Genomic DNA, 17274 nt, shown 5'->3' on the forward strand with positions numbered 1-17274 from the left:
TCAGTGGATGCTGAGGCGCATAGTGCGCAGAGGTCGCCAACTTTCTGCAGAGTGAATCGCTACAGACCTCCAAAGTTCATGTGGCCTTCAGATTAGCTCAAGAACAGTGCGTAGAGAGCTTCATGGAATGGGTTTCCATGGCCGAGCAGCTGCATCCAAGCCATACATAACCAAGTGCAATGCAAAGCGTCGGATGCAGTGGTGTAAAGCACGCCGCCACTGGACTCTAGAGCAGTGGAGACGCGTTCTCTGGAGTGATGAATCACGCTTCTCCATCTGGCAATCTGATGGACGAGTCTGGGTTTGGCGGTTGCCAGGAGAACAGTACTTGTCTGACTGCATTGTGCCAACTGTGAAGTTTGGTGGAGGGGGGATTATGGTGTGGGGTTGTTTTTCAGGAGCTGGGCTTGGCCCCTTAGTTCCAGTGAAAGGAACTCTGAATGCTTCAGCATACCAAGAGATTTTGGACAATTCCATGCTCCCAACTTTGTGGGAACAGTTCGGGGATGGCCCCTTCCTGTTCCAACATGACTGCGCACCAGTGCACAAAGCAAGGTCCATAAAGACATGGATGAGCGAGTTTGGTGTGGAAGAACTTGACTGGCCTGCACAGAGTCCTTACCTCAACCCGATAGAGCACCTTTGGGATGAATTAGAGCGAAGACTGCGAGCCAGGCCTTCTCGTCCAACATCAGTGTCTGACCTCACAAATGTGCTTCTGGAAGAATGGTCAAAAATTCCTATAAACACACTCCTAAACCTTGTGGAAAGCCTTCCCAGAAGAGTTGAAGCTGTTATAGCTGCAAAGGGTGGGCCAACGTCATATTAAACCCTATGGATTAAGAATGGGATGTCACTTAAGTTCATATGCGTCTAAAGGCAGATGAGCGAATACTTTTGGCAATATAGTGTATATCATATATATATATATATATATATATATATATATATATATATATATATATATATATATATATATATATATATAGTATATAGACTTTATCATGACCCCTTTAATATATTCAAATATTAGGAGTTTTACCAATCAAATGTATATCAGGGGAAGATTTTGCTGTTGACCTGTCTGCATATTCTGTGCGAGCCGACCCAATACACCTGCGTAGTAAGTAACTGACGTCTGGTACACTGCTCATATAAATGGACCCGCCTCGTAAGAAGTCGTCAGTAACAATGTTGATCGTTGGCATCGCACAGAATTGTGTGAGCTCCCCTGAATGGAGTAGAGTGGCTCACTGAGGCTTACTTCATGGCTAATTTTACGCTTTACCACGACATGGAAGAAAACAACGACACATTCTCATTATTTCAGAATGACAGTGGTTTAGATCACCAACTCGACAATGTGACTTCACCTGTGAAAGTTTCACTGAGTTATCAGATATCCACGTCTTTGATGATCGGCGCGCTCATTCTATTTTCCGTATTTGGAAACGCGTGTGTTGTGGCGGCTATTGCTTTGGAGAGATCGCTCCAGAATGTGGCAAACTACCTGATCGGATCACTCGCCGTGACGGACCTCATGGTGTCGGTGCTTGTGTTGCCAATGGCGGCTCTTTACCAAGTTTTAGACAAGTGGACACTTGGACAGGTAACTTGTGATATGTTTATTTCTTTAGATATTTTATGTTGCACATCTTCCATTCTGCACCTGTGCGCAATAGCGTTGGACAGATACTGGGCTATCACTAACCCAATAGACTACATGACGAAAAGGACATTAAAACGCGCCGCTCTTTTGATCACCGTTACCTGGCTGGTCGGCTTTTCGATATCAATTCCCCCCATGCTGATCATGAAATCGCAGCCCAAGAGTAAGGCTGAAGACATGGCCAATCCCGAAGCTTGTATGATCAGCCACGACCCATGGTACACTATTTATTCCACCTTTTGCGCATTTTACATACCTCTCATTCTCATGCTAATCTTATATGGACGAATATTCAAGGCAGCAAGATTTCGCATTCGCAAAACTGTTCGCAAAACGGAGAAAAGGAGGGTTAAATGTTTGACCGTGTCACCTGGACTTTTTAAGAGAGCAAACGGAGAGCTGGGCAAAAACTGGAAAAGCGCAGTGGAACCCAAGCCCGCCGCGTGCGTAAACGGCGCGATTAAACACGCGGAGGACGGCGAGTCTCTGGAGATCATCGAGGTTCACAGTAATTCCAAAAACAACCTTCCTTTGCCCAACAGGCCAAGCTCTGTACCTCTCTTCGAGAACAAACATGAGAAGAACACCGAGGCGAAAAGGAAGCTCGCCTTGGCACGGGAGCGCAAGACAGTGAAGACTCTGGGTATAATTATGGGCACTTTCATTTTGTGTTGGTTGCCATTCTTTATCAAAGCACTGGTGATGCCTTTTTGTCCGTCTTGTGATATGCCTTTATGGCTCATAGATGTTATTAACTGGCTTGGCTATTCAAACTCTCTTCTGAATCCCATAATTTACGCATACTTTAACAAAGACTTCCAGAGCGCGTTCAAGAAAATCATTAAATGCCATTTTTGCAGACCATAAACATAATTGATTGATTTCAGTTTAAACTGTCAAAAACGTGTTTAACCAGCATTAATTGATCATGAAAAGTACAGTGGTATTCTGAAATTCTTTTAATGCACTGAAAACTTCATCTGTAGTACCATTATAAATTGAAATGATTTACACTGTTTCATTTATCTCTTTTATCAGATGTACATGATTATAATATGCTCATATCAGGTTTACATAATATGTACAGAAAACATATTTATCTCATGTCCATGTTAAACATGTCCATGATGTCAAATAAAATGCTTCCACTATAAATTTTCTTTGCGTCCTTGTCCTTCCAGTTACTTGTTATAGAATTAAAATAAATGCAATTAATACAAATCATTCCATAGCACTGACAGATAAAAATATTTCATGAATGAAGACATCAAGTAAGGGCATACATGAAGCTTAGAAATGAGCAGAGAGGAATATTTTCATTCATGGTCATTTTCTTTTTATGTTAATCAGTATCAGTAATTTAGCATGTAAAATTATATTGGACATTTGTGCATATTTCATTTTTACAATTCTTACCCTAAGGACAGATTTAATTAATTGTCACATTTAACACAGAATTTTGGAGTGTTGCCTATGAGGATCTTACATAAGTTCATAGTATTGATCTTGGCATTTATTTAGATCTATATGCATGTAGACTATTGTGTACAAAACAGTAATTGGCATTTCACAGATCAAAAGTGTTGTCCTACTCGCATTTGTACACTAAAAAAATGAAGGAGTAATTTGATTGAAATAGATTAAATTGCTTTGAAAAACTGTTTAATTGAACGAACATAATTTAGTTGGATTAGGTCAAATCAATGTTATATAGTTGGTTTAACTCAACTTTATTAGATTCACCTAACGTAATGTTTTTTATGTTGGTCCAACTTAATTTAATTAATTTACTAAGGTTTATTTGATTAATTGTCTCATGTTGGTCAAAATTGTAAAAAAAAAAAAAAAAAAAAAATGTAATCGTTAGTATATGCCAGGTGAGCAACTGTAAGGACAGTGAGACTGTTGCACTGCCAGTTTGATAGCAACTGTTTAAAGAACTAAGCAGCATTCAAATCAAACATCACTTGAAAGTGCAAGTCCATCCTCAACCAAAGCATAAGCACCAGTCTTCACCACAATGGTAACCCCACAAACTCCAGCCAAACAAACACTACTTAAAAAAAAAAAAAAAAAAAAAAAAGATATATATATATATATATATATATATATATAGTAAACATGAATAAAACTCATCCCGTTCTTATCTTGCTCAAAAATGCATAAAATAACACTTAGTTCACACCATCTAATCCCCTACAAAGCATGCTGTTAAATGGAAATCCCCTGGCCAGTTTCATCAATGCTACAAAAAATATTCAAGTAGACCTTACTCAAATGGATTAAGTAAACTTTAATTTGAAAAATGTAATCGAATTTAATTTAATGAATTTAAGTTAAGATAAAATGTTCTAGAATTGTGTTGCTTCAGTTAATTTTAATTAAGTGAACAACCTGCAAAAATCCTTTTTTTTTCTTTCTTTCTTTTTTCTTTTGTGTGTGTGTGTGTGTGTGTGTGTGTGTGTGTATAGTTAGTGCATGAAAGTCAATTCTCCACATGTGCTATTTGAGTATTCACATATATGACAGCTGCTTTTTCCCCCTCAATATACTGTACAGGTATATCTGTAATGTGTGACTCTTAGTCCATCATTTAAATATCTCTTTATGATGTTGCTCTTTGCCAAACACTCTAAAACCAATTAAATCTGACTTGCGCCTTCATCCCCAGTGTAAACCCTGTATGAATCAATGGATACATAGGAGCAATGGAGAGGGTTTTCAGGGCAAAAGACTCTCTTAACAAATCCCTTTATAAAATGTTTTCACAACAAGATGGTCCTCATAAATCTAATTTTATTTCTGTAATGACAGAACGTTTTTTAAGACTGTTACATGACTTGAAATGTGCTAATGCAAATGAATTATATTCAGAGGTCCCAAACTGTCACTGTTTATGTCAAAACATGAATTCATGTTCAAATGGCTTGTTCTTTTAATGCATAATTCAAAAGCACAATCTGAAAATGTGGGTATGAATGAATTGTTTGAACAGAATAATGGGTGGGATAGGGTGACATTTCCCAAATGCGGTGTTATCCTTACAATGAGAAATGACAAATTAACTCGTACAACATTATTACATTCAGCTGGTTATATTAGCTCCATTGGCTTTATTTTTTCCATCAATGCTAAAAATATACATGTGAAAAGTCATTAAAATAAACAATTGTGAAACATTTTGATTTGTGCATTCATATTCACAATTGGCATTTTGCACTAGGATCATAGTCTTGAATTCAGAAGTTTCTACAGTCACCCTCCAGTCCAGTTGTGTATGAATCACTAAAAGCCACTCAACAGAGCAGACACAGTGATGCTGGTCACCATAGCGACACTCAGATGTTTCAAACTCTGGGTTTGAGGGCAATTATCTGATCAAAGGCCTGGGACAATAAACAGGGCCCACGTGCACACCCACAGCTGGCATGATTTAGCGACCTGAGGATCCACAGTTATTTATTACAGATGACAAATCTCCAGAATCTTGCAGAAAACCATTGTTGTTCACTCAATAAACACTGACAACAACAAACATTTCTGATGTCCATAATTGTCTGTTTTTGGGTTATAGCTCTGTCAGAATTGCTTGAAAGATTACTGACAAGGATACAGTAAAGAGAGTTTAAGTTTGGATAACAAACAAACATTAAAGGAACAGTACACCCTCATGTTGTTCCGGACCTGTAAGATTTTGTCCTTCTTTTATGTAACACAAAAGGAAATTTAGGCAGAATGTTAGCCTTAGTCTCCTATGGAAGCTAGTTTCTGCCACATTGGGAAAAAAAAAAATAGTGCTTTGGTAAATCATAATTTTGAGATAAAAGACATAATAATGAGATTAAAAATCAATATTATTAGATTAAAAGTCATAATAATGAGATAAAAAGTCATACTTATGAGATAAAAAGTTCAAAAGTATGAGATAAATAGTATGAGATACTAAGTCATAATTTTTTTAGATTATGAGATAAAGTAATAATAATGAGATTAATAGTCATTATTATAAGATTAAAAATCATTATAATAAAATAAAAAGTTACAATTATGAGATAAAAAGGTCGAAAGTATGAGACGCATCCAACACATCATTTTTCAGATCAATTGTTCATTGTTTGTTCATGTTAACTAATGTTGTTAAATAATGTTGAAAACATTTTAAGCTTGTTGTCAAGGGTTACCGATAAAGCAATAATTTTGAGATAATGTAATAATTACTAGATATTAAAGTCACAATTTTGAGGTATTAAGTCATATGTATGACATAAAAGTCATAATTATGGGATAGAAAGTCACAAGTATTAGGTACTAAGTCATAATCATGAGATATTAAGTCATTTATTATATAAAAGTAATAATTATGAGATAAAAAAGTCATTATTTTTAGATAGTCATAATTATGAGATAAAGTCATAATTATGAGATGTTAAATCATATTTATTATATAAAAGTAATAATTATGAGATATAAAAAAGAAAATGTTTGAAATTCTATGTCATAATTTCGAGATAAATCCATAATTTGAGATAAAAGGGTAACACTTTACAAAAAGGTTCCATTCATTAATGTTAGTTAATGTATTAGGTATCCTGAACTAACAATAAACAATATAATTTTATAAAGCACTTATTATTCTTTGTTCATTTTAGTTAATAAAAATAATAAAATAATTATTTGTTCACATTAGTTCATAGTGCATTAACTAATGTTAACATTTACAAATTTTGATTTAAAAATTATATTAATATATATCTTGAAATTAACATTAACCAGATTAGTAAATGCTGTAAAATTATTGCTCATTGTTAGTTCATGTTAACTAATGATATACAACAGTTAGTTCCGGTCCTAGAATCTGATTGGACAAGACACGTTCCATGAATACTGATGGTCTCACACCTTCAGCACTCGGACGCTTCACTGTGTGTATCACTCTGCTTGTGTTTGTGCCATTCTAAACTAAAGTGTAAGAGCAGTGCAGATGTGTTAAGAGCTACAGTATCTGTCTCTTTACATTCAATTTTGTGACATTACATATTTTAGCCAGCAGGTGGAGGCAAAAGACCATTTTTGTGTGTAATATGAGCCAGTTGGTGACGTGAAGTGAGTCAGCGTCAGTCAGTGTTTACATTCAACAGCACTACGTGATTGCTCGGATTACTACTACAATACTAAAGCTAGGAAATAGCTTTAAGCGCCTTTAAAATAACTTCAGCATTAAGGCTCATCACAGCTGAGAGACACAACAGACTGATTAATTACAGAAACTCAAGGTGCTTTCCTCTTACTGGAGTTTCCACATTGGAGAGGACATACTGTTCAAAATGGCAGAGGAGATTGAGGTTTCTATAGTGAAAGACTCTTGCACACCAGCTACCACGAAATAGGGAGGCAAACCTATTTTTCCACTGAGAAAATTTGACGAATTTCACCAAAATGACATTATCTTAAGAAAGCTGACTAACAGACTACAGCATCATCAACAGGTGATCGCACATGCTCCATATCTCTCTCTCTTTCTCTGTCTCTGTCTCTCTCTTTCTCTCTCTCTCTCTCTCTCTCTCTCTCTCCCTCTCTCTCAATTCAATTCAAGTTGCATTATTGGCATGACAAAAGTACATTTTGTATTGCCAAAGCATTTAAAACAATGTAGAAAATAGTTTAGAACAGTTGAACAATTGAACTAGGATTTGAACAAGCAATATAAAAGGAAAAACATTGAAAATCATAAAAGAAAATAAGATAATAAAAAATTGTTATGATCCAATTATGTAACAAGTTAACTTCAAGTAATGAACTATATAAACTGAATTAAACATTATCTAAAATCATGTGTAATGAGGGGTTTGCGGTGTGAGCTAAATTTTTATAATACATTTATCGAATGCTAATTTCTTAGTTGTGGTTGTCCCTCAGGAGTGTAACGTTCTGTAACGTCTGTAACAATGTTGCTGGCACTGGCAATGACAAAGACGATGATGATGGTGTAAAGAACCCAAATGCAAATTTATTCCAACATGTATCCAAAAACCCTAACTACAAACATGAAGCAAACATAAATATGAACTTGGCTTGACATAGACTTGACATAAACTTGACTTGACATAAACTTGAAACTCACAACCAAAGTTACATTCAACAATACCTGAAAATGGACAATAGAAAACATGAGGGTTAAATACATGAACATGGGAGAACACATGACAAGGATAACCAATAAACACAAAGAACTCTAAACAAGATAACAAGACAATCAACCAATGAAAACAAGACACATGAACATGGAGGGAAACATGAAATCACATGACAAGGGAACCACATGACATGAAAGAGGAACTAGTATTTCAAAATAAAAGACATGATAAACATGAACCTACAAAATACATGACATATCCCCCCCACTAAGGGGTGGCTCCCGATGCCCCAACACATGAACAAACACAATAAACATAGCATAAACCCAAAGTTCTGTAGGGAGCTGGGGGGGGGGGGGGTCTTGAAACGTGGCTAAGCAAGACATGGCATGGGGCCCTGAGAGGCTTGAGGGGCGGAGCTGTGGAAGGCAGGGCCGTGAGAGACTTGAGGGGCAACACCAGGGAACTTGGTGCCCGGAGAGTAGCCGATGACTCGAAGGACCATGGTGGAGCCGGAGGTTCGGAGAACCGAGGTAGCGCCTAAGGCTCGGAGGACCAAGGTGGAGCTGGGGGATCAGAGGACAGAGGCAGAGCCAGTGGGACTGAAGACCAAGGCGGAGCCATTGGGAAGGAGGTCCCCGGTGAAGCCGCAGGCTCGGATTGACAAAGCATAGCTGTGGGATTGGAGAGCTCAGGCGGAGCCAGGTGATTAACTGACCAAGGCGGAGCTTGAGGGACGAGGGACCCTGGAGAAGCCGAGTGGCCGAAGGACCATGGTGGATCCAAGATGTAACTGAGGGATCGGAGAACCAAGGTGGAGTCCAGGGCTTGGAGGGTCTAGGCAAATTCGAAGGGTCGGAAGTTCCCCTTGTCTGATCCTGAGGAAGCATCCATTGGGTGGGTACAAGGACAGGAACCATCTCCAGGTCCAATAGCTCAGATGTGGCTATGACATGGCGTGGAACAGGCTCAGGCGTGGCTGTGACGTGTCAAGGAGCAGGCTCAGGCGTGGCTGTGACAGGACATGGAGCAGGCTCAGGCGTGGCTGTGACATGGCATGGAGCAGGCTCAGGCGTGGCTGTGACATGGCATGGAGCAGGCTCAGGCGTGGCTGTGACATGGCATGGAGCAGGCTCAGGCGAGGCTGTGACATGGCATGGAGCAGGCTCAGGCGTGGCAGTGACATGGCATGGAGCAGGCTCAGGCGTTGCTGTGACATTGCATGAAGCATGATGTAAAATGTAATTTGTAACATATTCCGTTAGATTACTCAAGGTCAGTAATGTATTCTAAATACTTTGGATTACTTCTACAGCAGATATTTTCACTTGTTTTGACTGTAAAAACTCTGCCAGTACAGTAAGACAAAATACACTTGTTAAAAATACATTCTCTGAAAAACCTAAATATCTTATGCAATGTTGTTTCTAAAACAAGATAAATCAAACTGATCTTGTTTTAAGGATTTGTAGATATTTTTACAGGAAAACAATACAAGAATTATTATCAAGAATATGATTTTTGCCCTAATATCAAAGGTCTTACTAGACAAAAATAAATTATGATCCAGCGTGAATTTTCTTGATAAAAAAATATGATCGTGCCTGGTAACGTGCATGTAAAATGGCTAGAAATAGCATTTTAGCTTAGCAGAAAGCTGACAATTTACACAAAGTTTATTTCTTTTTCTTCTGCTCCAAACTTACTTCAAACTTCTCTGTCTGCTCGTATGAAGGTAACACATTATAAGAAAGTATTTCACTGCTGTTCAAATGCACTTTGGATCACATAGTTTATATGTATAAATGTTTTCCATCTGAAAGGACTAAATATTAAATGAAACAAATGACAATAAAATGCAAAGTAATCTCTTCAGTAATCAAAATACTTTTTGAATGTAATTATATTCTAATTACCAATGATTTAAATTATAACTGTAGTGGAATACAGTTACTTATAATTTGTATTTGAAATACATAATCCAGTTACATGTATTCCGTTACTCCCCAACCCTGTTTTTGCGCATTCGGCTTTTTAACCGAGGATGAAGGGAAGTTTTCAGTTGGGGTGCAATTAATAATTGGGGAAATATTTAGTTAATTTTGGGATAATAGTGGTTTCTGATGATTTCATATTTTGGGCATTCTGTGAGGAAGTGCAGCTCTGTCTCCATCATTCCCAGATTGCAGTGGGAGCAGAGTCTGTCCTCACGGGATACCCACGTCTGTTTGCGCCACCCCGTCTCTATGCCCAGGCTGTGCTGGCTGAGTCTGTACATTGTCAATGCTTTTCTAAAATTTACATCAGTCACTGTGCTCAAGTAGTTTGCCACGGTGTACTCTCGATTTAGTGCAGAATAACATTTCAATTTGTGTCTTTTTTTTTTATGGTGTTTGTCCAATTGGTGGTGTATTTGTCTTTTTCTGTGTTTAGAATTTGGTTGGTCCAAATGATTGTGAGTGTGAGTTTGTCCTGAGGTTGTCTGATCTCTGCAAGAGTGAGGTCAGTCAGTCTCAGCACCAATTGGCAGAGGGAACTCCTCGCCTCGATCAGCTCTTGGTATTTTAGGGCTTTATAATTGTTTGTGGTTGGGTCACTTGTCTTTAGGTGTTTCCAGAATTTGATGGCTCTTTTTTGGATGTTTAAATGGAGAGGGTATTGGCCTAATTCTGCCCTGCATCCGTTGTTTGGTGTTTTTCTTTGGACTTTGAGTATTCTTTTGCAAAATTCTGAATGTAGAGTTTCAATCAGAAGTTTTTCCCAATTTACAAAGTCAAATTTTATAGGTGGACCCCACACTTCACTGCCATATAATACAATTGGTTCAATTATTGATTTAAAAAGTTTGAGCCACATTTGAATTGGAATGTCAATTTTAATTGATCTTTTAATGGCATAGAAATCCCTTTGAGCTTTCTTTTTGAGTACATTCACAGCCAAAGTAAAGTTACCCAATGAAGTGATTTTCAGGCCGAGGTAAGTGTATGTTTTTGTGGTTTCAGTGGTTCTGTGTGATAGTGTGAATGTGTGTGTTAGTACCTGAGATCTGGAACATTTCTGGAGAATCATAACTTTAGTTTTTTGGTGGTTGACTGTCAGGGCCCAGGACTGAAAGTAACCCGTCAGCAGATTCAGGCTGTCCTGCAGCCCCTCTTTAGTGGGCAACAGGAGAACCAGGTCATCTGCATAGAGGAGACACTTTATTTCTGTGTCATGTAGAGTGAGACCTTGAATGGGAGAATGTTCTAGTATATTAGCCATTTGGTTGATGTAAATGTTGAAGAGGGTGGGGCTTAAACTGCAGCCGTGTCTCACTCCACGCCTCTAGACACTGGCTGTGTCAATAAGTTATATATTTGAAGTCAGAAATTTACATACACCTTAGCCAAATACATTTAAACTCAGTTTTTCACAATTCCTGACATTTAATTGTAGAAAACATTTCCTGTCTTAGGTCAGTTAGGATCACTACTTTATTTTAAGAATGTGAAATGTCAGAATAATAGTAGAGATAATTATTTATTTCAGCTTTTATTTCTTTCATCACATTCCCCGTGGGTCAGAAGTTTACATGCACTTTGTAAGTATTTAGTAGCATTGCCTTTATATTGTTTAACTTGGGTCAAACATTTTAGGGAGCCTTCCACAAGCTTAGACCAGAGTTTTTGCACCAAACTACATTCATCTCTAGGAGACAGAATGCGTCTCCTTCCTGAGCTGTATGAAGGCTGCGTGGTCCCATGGTGTTTATACTTGCATACTATTGTTTGTACAGATGAACGTGGTACCTTCAGGCATTTGGAAATTGCTCTCAAGGATGAACCAGACTTGTGGAGGTCCACAATTTGTTTTCTGAGGTCTTGGCTTATTTCTTTTGATTTCAAGCAAAGAGGCACTGAGTTTGAAAGTAGGCCTTAAAATACATCCACAGGTACACCTCCATTTCTGTACACCTCCTATCAGAAGCTAATTTTCTAGTTGTCTAAAGGTTTGACATCATTTTCTGGAATTTTCCAAGCTGCTTAAAGGAACAGTTAACTTAGTGTATGTAAACTTCTGACCCACTGGAATTGTGATATAGTCAATTAAAAGTGAAACAATCTGTCTGTAAACAATTGTTGGAAAAATTACTCATGTGATGCACAAAGTAGATGTCCTAAACGACTTGCCAAAACTATAGTTTGCTAATATTAAATCTGTGAAGTGGTTAAAAAATGATTTTAAATGATGTCAATCTAAGTGTATGTAAACTTTTGACTTCAGCTGTAATCCTTCATGCCAGATTGAATCAAATGCTTTCTTGAAGTCTATAAAACAAGCGTAAATGTGTCTTTTATTTTGATGTACATGTTTATCAATTAGGAAGTTTAAAAGTCTTGTGTTTAAAATGCTATAGAAAACCTTCCCCAGGTTACTGTTCACAAAGATGCCTCAGTAGTTGTTAGGGTCTAATTTGTCTCTGCTGTTATATATGGGGCTGATGAGGCTCTGATTCCAGATCTCAGGGAAATAACCCACACACAGAACATCATTGAAGAAATTTTAGGTTTGCCAGTTTGAAGTTTTGCTCTGTGTGTTTCAGCATCTCATTCAGGATGCTGTCGACACTGCAGGCTTTTTTGGGCTTGAGTATTCGCAATTTTTCTTCCAATTCTTTCATTGTGATGAGGAAATCAAATGGGTTTTGATTTGCTTTAACTGATCTTTTCAAATTGTCTAATTTTTTAATTATTTAATTTTGTTTTGAATTTCAGTTGAGCTGTAATGTTCTTGGAAATGTTTTTTCCACAGCTCTCTGTCTTGTATTGCCAGGGCTTCTTGATTTGATATGTGTAATAATTTCCATTTATCCCAGAATTTGTTTGTATTTATTGATTTTTCAATTTCTTCAAGCTGGCTCTGCAAAATGTTTTGCTTTTTTCCCTCAGAGTTTGGCTTTATATTGTCTTTTTGCATCAAAGTGATGAAGGCGAAGGTCCTGATTGTCTGGTTGACTGTGTTTTTGATTGGATAAATTTCTGAGGTTTTTCCTCAGAGCCTTACAGTCTGAATCAAACCATTTGTCAGTGTTCAATTTCTTTTTCTTAGTTTTGACGAGTGCCAAATCACTTTTTTGTGCTGTTTTGTAGAATATATAATTTAGATCTTTCACTGCCTGATTGATGCTGAATTCATTTTTAGAGTATTCATGTATTTGAAATGAATGTTTGAGAGATTCTATTTCTGTACATTTAATGGCATTGGTGTAATCAGTGATACTGTTTTCTGTCCATTTGAATAATATTATTTTGCTCATTTGATACAGTGTCCTGATTGTGTTGATTGTTGTTTCAGACTGTTTGATATAGAGGGTAAGAATGAAAAGATATGTTATTGCCAGTAATGAATCGGGCACCATGTGATTCTTTGAAATCTAATTCTATTTCCCTGGGCCTGGAAATGGCTGATTTCTCGCTCTATGTTTTAAAATGTTTCTTCTTGGAAATAAGGCGATTCAAGGGGGGGTATATATATATATATATATATATATATGGCACACAGGAAGACAGGCTGAGATGTTGATATGATGCCTTTTTGTTCTTCTTTTTTTTATCCCCTTTACTCCCAATTTGGAATGCCCAATTCCCACTACTTAGTAGGTCCTCATGGTGGCATGGTTACTCACCTCAATCTGGGTGGCGGAGGACAAGTCTCAATTGCCTCTGCTTCTGAGACCGTCAATCCACGCATCTTATAATGTGGCTTGTTGTGCATGACACCACGGAGACTCCGCATGTGGAGGCTCATGCTACTCTCCGCGATCCATGCACGACTTAACACGCACCCCATTGAGAGTGAGAACCACTAATCGTGACCAGGAGGAGGTTACCCCATGTGACTCTACCCTCCCTAGCAATCGGGCCAATTTGGTTGCTTAGGAGACTTGACTGGAGTCACTCAGCACACTCTGGATTCGAACTTACGACTCCAGGGGTGGTAGTCAGATATGATGCCTGTTTCGAACACTCCCCTCAATAACCACCAGAGAGCGCCATCACCTGAGTATTAACTGTTCTTATGAATTACGATTCCCATTATCCTCAGCGGGACTGATTACAATGCACCTGTAACCCATTTCATGGACTATTTAAGCACTGCAAAGGCAGCGCTCAGTGCAAAGTCTTGTTTTTGCCCCGGCTAAAAATTCTGAGAGTTTTTCTATTCTAGTCTGCCTGTGTTTGAACTACTGCCTGTTATTATCATCTTGATTCTCTGCTGCCTGCCTTTTGACCTTGATCTGTTCCTGGAATACTCTTTGTCATTGTTTTCTGCCTGCCTCGACCCTCTGCCTGTTTTGTGACCACGATTATTGGATTTGCCTACGTTTCTGTATATTTTGGATACTGACCTCTGCCTGTTGTATATTCTGTGTTACATTACAAGTAAAACTGCAAATGGATCTACCTTCTGGTTCTCCTGAGTCTATGTTACATGCCTTTTTTAATTTTCAGCCACAGGTGGCATTGTTCTCTTTTGACTAATTATATGGACAGTTCAGATTTAATCCAGATTATCATCCCTCCTGAGTCTCTCCCCTGTGTGACTGATGTGAGTTTGACTGATGGTAGTATTATGTCTTTGTATCCTGAGGGGGCAACCAGTGGACTAATCTTCTCTACACCAGGTTTTCTGTAAGATGATGACTTTAAGTCTTCAATTCCTCTCATAGAACAACAGTGAATACAATCAATGTGAGTAATGCTGAACATTCACAAAGTAAAAAGTGTTTTTTTTTTTTTTAATCACTGAGTCCTTACACTGAGTTTATGTATGTTTTTTTTTTTATTTTTTTTTTTAGTTCTTACCACTGTCTGTTGTGAGTTATTAAGTGAGAGCAGATGATACTCAACATGTGTTGGATGTCCTGAAGTTCAGCGCTGGCTCGGTTTGCTCCTCCACTGACAGCCTGGGCATAGCTCTGCCTACCTGGCTGGTGCAGGATCTGCTGTGGAGGGGGTTCCATTGCTGTGCGGTATTCTGTAGGAGCTGTGTGGCTTTTATAGAGTAGTCTCTGTCTGTGTGGCTGCTGTCTGGGTGCTGAAACTCTGGGCAGGGCTTTGGGTGGGTCCTGGTAGATGCTCTGGCCGGAGCTCTAGATGAGGTGCTGGGTGGGCCATTGTTTCTTGGACTGATTGGACTGGGGCTGGTGCTGGTGCTGGTTCTGTTCCAACTGGGGCTTGTCTAGTTGGTCCTGTTTAGAGCAATATCTTTGAGTCTCTTTGCCAGAACATGCACCAGGTTCTTATATAAGTGAACTAGGGCTGAAACGATTAGTCTACGTTATCAAAATTATCAAAAATGTCCTTGTCGAATAGTCGTTTGATCTCATTTAACGTAACATGATCATTTTAAATGCTAATGATGATGCAGGAGAGCAGCACTTCAGCTCGTGCTTGATTGAGGAGAGGAAGAAAGAACAAACACAGTCCAGAGGCACTCCAGATTTTCCAAACAGATTAAGGTGATGTAGATTGCAAAGTATGAGACTTCAGCTATAGGACAGAGAACAGTCCTCACTAGAGCTGAGGCAGCAGCTCAGAGAGTTACAGGAGGAGAGAGAGCAGCAGTGAGCGAGCAGGTGAGAGAGCTGCTCCAGGCCAGAGAGGAATCACAGCAGATCCACAGAGCTCAAATACTAACCCCCTCCCCACAGCCTTCCACCCCAGAGACACCTGACACAGACAGTCAACATCCACAACCCCCCAGCCCAGAGAGGCCTGACTTAGACAGTTCACAGTCATCACAGTGCCCCCTGTCAAGTGCCCCAGCACAGCAGCAGCAGCACTCATCTGAGAGCAGCCCAGCGCCAACCAGCACAGAAGGGCCTGAAAAAGCCCTACATATTGATTCACATGGGAAATTAATTGACTCAAAGTATGAGTATTATTTGTATAATACAAAAATACAAAATAAGTAAATATAGAAGCAGTGTTGTCTTGACGTGAAATAAAGTGGAGCCGTACCTGCTGTTCTGCTTGAGCAAATCTTGCCTGTAAGAGCGTCTAAAAAGGAAACACCCCGGCATTATATCTTTAATGCATCCTTTATTAAAGTTCAAATAATAAGGAAGCGGGTTGTGTAAATAAGCACAAACTCCGAAACTGGCATTTCTCTATGCAGTCAGAGCCACTTATATGAGTCGTGTGAGAGAGTTTCAAACTTCTAACGTGATGGCATGCGATGTATTGAATCATAATATGTGTCATGGTGTGTATCTTATTGTGAAGAAAATCAGCGATTCAAGCTCTATTAAGAAGTGGGAGTTTATTTTTGTGAGTTAAAGATGAATTTGACCAAAAAGGTGAGAGAGTGTAGTCTTAGCCAATTATACAATGTAAAAAAAAAAAAAAAGGTTTTAGATTAGACTTTTTTTGGTTTGTTTTCCAATATAAGTATCTAAAACTCCTTACATACATTTACTTTAGCAGCTATACTGCAGAGGAAAAAACTGTTATCGAGAATGTTGAATATAATATTTAATATTTAAATATTTTAAAATATCAAAAAATCCTTAAAACAAGATACATTTACCTGAGAAGCAACATATAAGATATTTAGACTTGCTCTCAGAGAATGTATCTTGAATATGAGTATATTTTGTCTTTACTGCACTGGCAGAAGTATGATCAAGTGAAAAAAAAATACACTTATATTCAAGATACATTCTCTAAAAACAAGTCTAAATATTTTATATGTCACTTCTCAAGTAAATGTATCTTGTTTTAAGGATTTTTAGACAATTTTAAATGGAAAACAAGACAAAAACACTTGATAACAATAGGACCTTTTGCAGTGAATTTTTTTAATAAATTAAACAATAAAAATCCAAGTATTTGTTTTCCTTGTAATTCAGTGATTGTCATTTAGAGATATTTTTAAAAGACGATTTTGTACTCTTTATTGTTAGTAAACACATTTAATACAACCTTTTAAGTCAAGGCACAAGCTGAATAGTTGCTTAAGAGCTAATGATTAATCGTTGCAATAATCGCCCGAATAGTTGAATAATCTTTCAAATAATCGTTAGATTAGTCAGTTATCAAATTAATTGTTAGTTGCAGCCCTAAAGTGGACGAGATCATACAGACAGTCAGTGTCCAGGTCTGGGTGGTGGGCCAAGTGAACATTAGGCAGAAGGGTACAGTGTCTGGAGATGCTAACATTTATTTTATTGATTGTTTGAGGATGGAAATATTTCCTGGAGAAGATGATTTTTGAGTTGGGAAAATGTGTTCTTGCTTACGGGGGGGGGGGCTGCTGTCAGATGAGTGCTGCTGCTGCTGCTGTGCTGGGGCACTTGACAGGGGGCACTGTGACGACTGTGAACTGTCTAAGTCAGGCCTCTCTGGGCTGGGGGGTTATGGATGTTGACTGTCTGTGTCAGGTGTCTCTGGAGTGGAAGGCGGTGGGGAGGGGGCAGTGTTTGAGCTC

The 17274-nt window shown here is 38.3% G+C and overlaps 1 protein-coding gene across 1 annotated transcript; it reads left to right on the forward strand.

Moving 5' to 3' along the window:
- The first annotated feature begins 1203 nt into the window (after positions 1-1203).
- On the forward strand, positions 1204-2813 carry LOC127428657 (5-hydroxytryptamine receptor 1A-beta-like). The gene has a single exon (XM_051677156.1). The coding sequence runs from the start codon at positions 1268-1270 to the stop codon at positions 2534-2536; it is 1269 nt and encodes a 422-aa protein (XP_051533116.1). The 5' UTR covers positions 1204-1267; the 3' UTR covers positions 2537-2813.
- The last annotated feature ends 14461 nt before the right edge of the window (positions 2814-17274 follow it).

The sequence above is a fragment of the Myxocyprinus asiaticus genome, chromosome 38 (assembly GCF_019703515.2).
Source record: "Myxocyprinus asiaticus isolate MX2 ecotype Aquarium Trade chromosome 38, UBuf_Myxa_2, whole genome shotgun sequence".
In the NCBI taxonomy this organism is placed as follows: Eukaryota; Metazoa; Chordata; class Actinopteri; order Cypriniformes; family Catostomidae; genus Myxocyprinus; species Myxocyprinus asiaticus.

What these genes read in the sequence shown, in the direction of transcription:
- LOC127428657 (XM_051677156.1), top strand. Translation starts at nt 1,268, where the DNA reads ATGGCTAATTTTACGCTTTACCACGACATGGAAGAAAACAACGACACA.